The 2872-nt window shown below is 49.3% G+C and overlaps 1 protein-coding gene across 1 annotated transcript; it reads right to left on the reverse strand.

Moving 5' to 3' along the window:
* Positions 1-273: 273 nt before the first annotated feature.
* Positions 274-2477, reverse strand: LOC124045086 (E3 ubiquitin/ISG15 ligase TRIM25-like). Its single transcript, XM_046364319.1, has one exon. The coding sequence runs from the start codon at positions 2428-2430 to the stop codon at positions 805-807; it is 1626 nt and encodes a 541-aa protein (XP_046220275.1). The 5' UTR covers positions 2431-2477; the 3' UTR covers positions 274-804.
* Between the last annotated feature and the right edge of the window lie 395 nt (positions 2478-2872).

Genomic DNA, 2872 nt, shown 5'->3' on the forward strand with positions numbered 1-2872 from the left:
GACAGTGCATCAACAATAATTCAAACACAATACCACTACATCAATAAAAATGTATTTGGTGATGGAGAAATGAGAAATGATCTTTGGTGTCTGGTTACAACAGAACATTGCCTTAAACTCAAATGAACTGTGGACCTACAGCCTGTTGCTCATTTTTATTTATACAGCTTAAATCTTTCATAGTATTAGCTCCTGATAGTAGGTTGTTGGGCCAATGCACAAGTTTGTGTGCATGTAGGATGCAAAGACATGGAATTTTGACAACAAACGAAGGACTGTGCAGATTCAGCAATATAACTGTTTTATTCTGTACATTATGATTCCCAAGTGGACTGATTTTCAAATAAAATTACAACGCACACATTTCTTGACATGTTGTCAACAACTGTCAAATTTGAAAATAAAGTAGCTGATATTCACATGTACTATGGCACATTATTTTTGCACTTTATCAGCTCTAAAACACCTAAATAGCATAACACCACATAGATATGGCTATCTACTGAATTTAGCCATGCACCAAACTCAATCAGAAGCTGGCTTTCCTTTCATTGTGAATAACAAGATACATCTATACTGACAATGACTGATGATGTACTGTGCAACAAAAAGGAGCAACTAAAGGACTAGCATGGAACACATTTTTGAATATTCATAGATGTTTTCAAACAGAGATTTAGATTTACCCATTTTACCCATATATTTATCTGTAATAATCATAATAATAAGTAAGGTATTTCTTTGGTTAGTCAGAAGCAAAGGCATTTCAAGCCCAGGTGGACTAAGTGGGAGGCTGAGGGAGGGTTACACTCCACTCTGTAGCGTGATCCAGGACTGTTCTCTGGTGGAGAGGATGCTGAACGCAGGGTACACAGCCTCTCTGAACACAGCCCTGAACGTGTGCAGATGTTCCCGACGGTCCTTGGTGCTGTGGAAGATCAGTGTTCCCCCCTCATAGTCCAGAGCCACCTCCACCCTCAGTGGCTGATAGGCCATCTCCGCCAGCGCCACGTTTGAGGAGGCATGGCACGCCGTCAGCTTCTTGTTCTTCCACTGCAAACGCCAGGAGGCCGGGTTATGCCCCAGCCGGCTGTGGTCACCCCTCCTGGGCATGCTCTTGTAGCACAAGCCCACTGACCACATGCTCTGGTCGCCCACCTCCACCACCCAGATGTGCTCCCCACTGGTGAAGCCCTGGGAGCACAGGACCTGGGGTGCGGTACTGAACCTTTCTGGGTTTTCAGCGTAGGCCTGCTTGGTACCACTGTATTTGACTGTCTGCAGGTCGTTGGAGAGCAGCAGGCTGGTGTGGGCTGTGCTGAGGTTAAAGGTCAGCTCCAGAGGGTTTAGCAGGACGTGGAGAGACTGGAGGAGCCGAGCCATCTCTGCCCTGAAGTCCTCCATCCTCAGGCTGGCCTGGAGCCGCTTGGGGTTCAGAGGGACCTTGTTGGGCACTCTGGCCACGGTACCCGTCACGACCTCCCTGAGCTGGGGCTCAATTAGCAGGAACCTGTTGATGAACAGACACTTCTCTGTCTCTGTGAGGGCCTCAGTGGTGCGCTGGTGGGCCTCCATCAGCTGCTGCTGCTGTTCTTCTAGAAGCCCCAGGCCACTCTGCCAGCTCTCCCTCTGATGGCCTCTCTCCTTTTCCAGCAGCAGGCTCATCCTGTCCTTGTACCTGCTCACCAGGCCGGCCATGCTGTCCATCAAATCCACAGACTTGGACAGCAGCTTGTGTCCCACAGCCTCAGAGGTGCCCTGGTCCTCAGCAGCCCTCTGTAGCAGGGTCTCGGTCAGCTGCAGCCTGTTGGCCACCGCCTTGCTCTGAATCTCCAGGGCCCGCCTCATTTCCTCCTCGGCTGCCTCGAACGTCAGGACATCATGATTCTGGTGGGTGCCCTCAATGAAGCAGTTGGCGCAGAGAGAGGTCATGTCGCTGGCGCAGAAGTACTCCAGTAGGCGTCCATGGATGGCACAACCTCTCTGGCCCAGCTCAGTCTGGGGCTCCACCAAGTCATGGGTCCTGAAGGACTCCCTCTCAGTGTGGTGCTGCAGGTGCCTGGCACACAGGGACACCTCACACTTTAGGCAGGTCTTGATGGCCAGTGTCTCTAAGTCCAGGCAGTGGTCACAGCGCACCTTCAGCGGCTCTCTCTTCAGGTGGTCTGCTGGCGCAACGGCCCTGTAGCCTTCTATGATGCCGCAGAGCTTGAAGTTCCTTTGCAGTGTCTCTGTACCGCCGTACTCTTCTCTGCACTCAGGGCATTGAGGCAGGCTCTTCTCTCCACCGCTGACATCTGTAGCCTTCTGAATGCAGGCCAGGCAGTAGTTATGGCCACAGGGCAGATCCACAGGATCAGTGTAGAGCTGCAGGCAGATAGGGCAGCTGAGCTCATGTTCTAACAGCTTCTCTGGTTTAGACAGAGGCATGGTCCTTCCTTATTCACTTGAATTCTCCACACTGGACTCTACACACACTGAGGAGACAGAGGGAATGAGAGCAAGTCAAGGAAGTAAGCTTTGATATCCGCTGGTAAAGCAAAGTTGAAATGTGTGCTGAGCAACATTCCGAGAGGTTATTGTCCCAAGATTCCTGCCATTAGGGGCAGTCCTTGACAGTAAGCTGCCAGTACACATTGTTATTCAAATATGTTCTGAATCCAATAACCAAAAGTCTTAAAAAATATATAACTCGGTCACAATGATTGAAACCCCTCCGTCACATTGAGGAAACTGCAATGTGAGATGGGGGAACTCAGTATTGTACATACTGTATAAACACCATCGTATCGTGTTTACTGTAAACACCTCACTCTAAAAAATGTTTGTTTTGTTTTATGTTTGTACAGAGGTTACAAGGTTTAATTGAGGT

This window comes from Oncorhynchus gorbuscha, linkage group LG10 (genome assembly GCF_021184085.1).
Source record: "Oncorhynchus gorbuscha isolate QuinsamMale2020 ecotype Even-year linkage group LG10, OgorEven_v1.0, whole genome shotgun sequence".
NCBI lineage: Eukaryota > Metazoa > Chordata > Actinopteri > Salmoniformes > Salmonidae > Oncorhynchus > Oncorhynchus gorbuscha.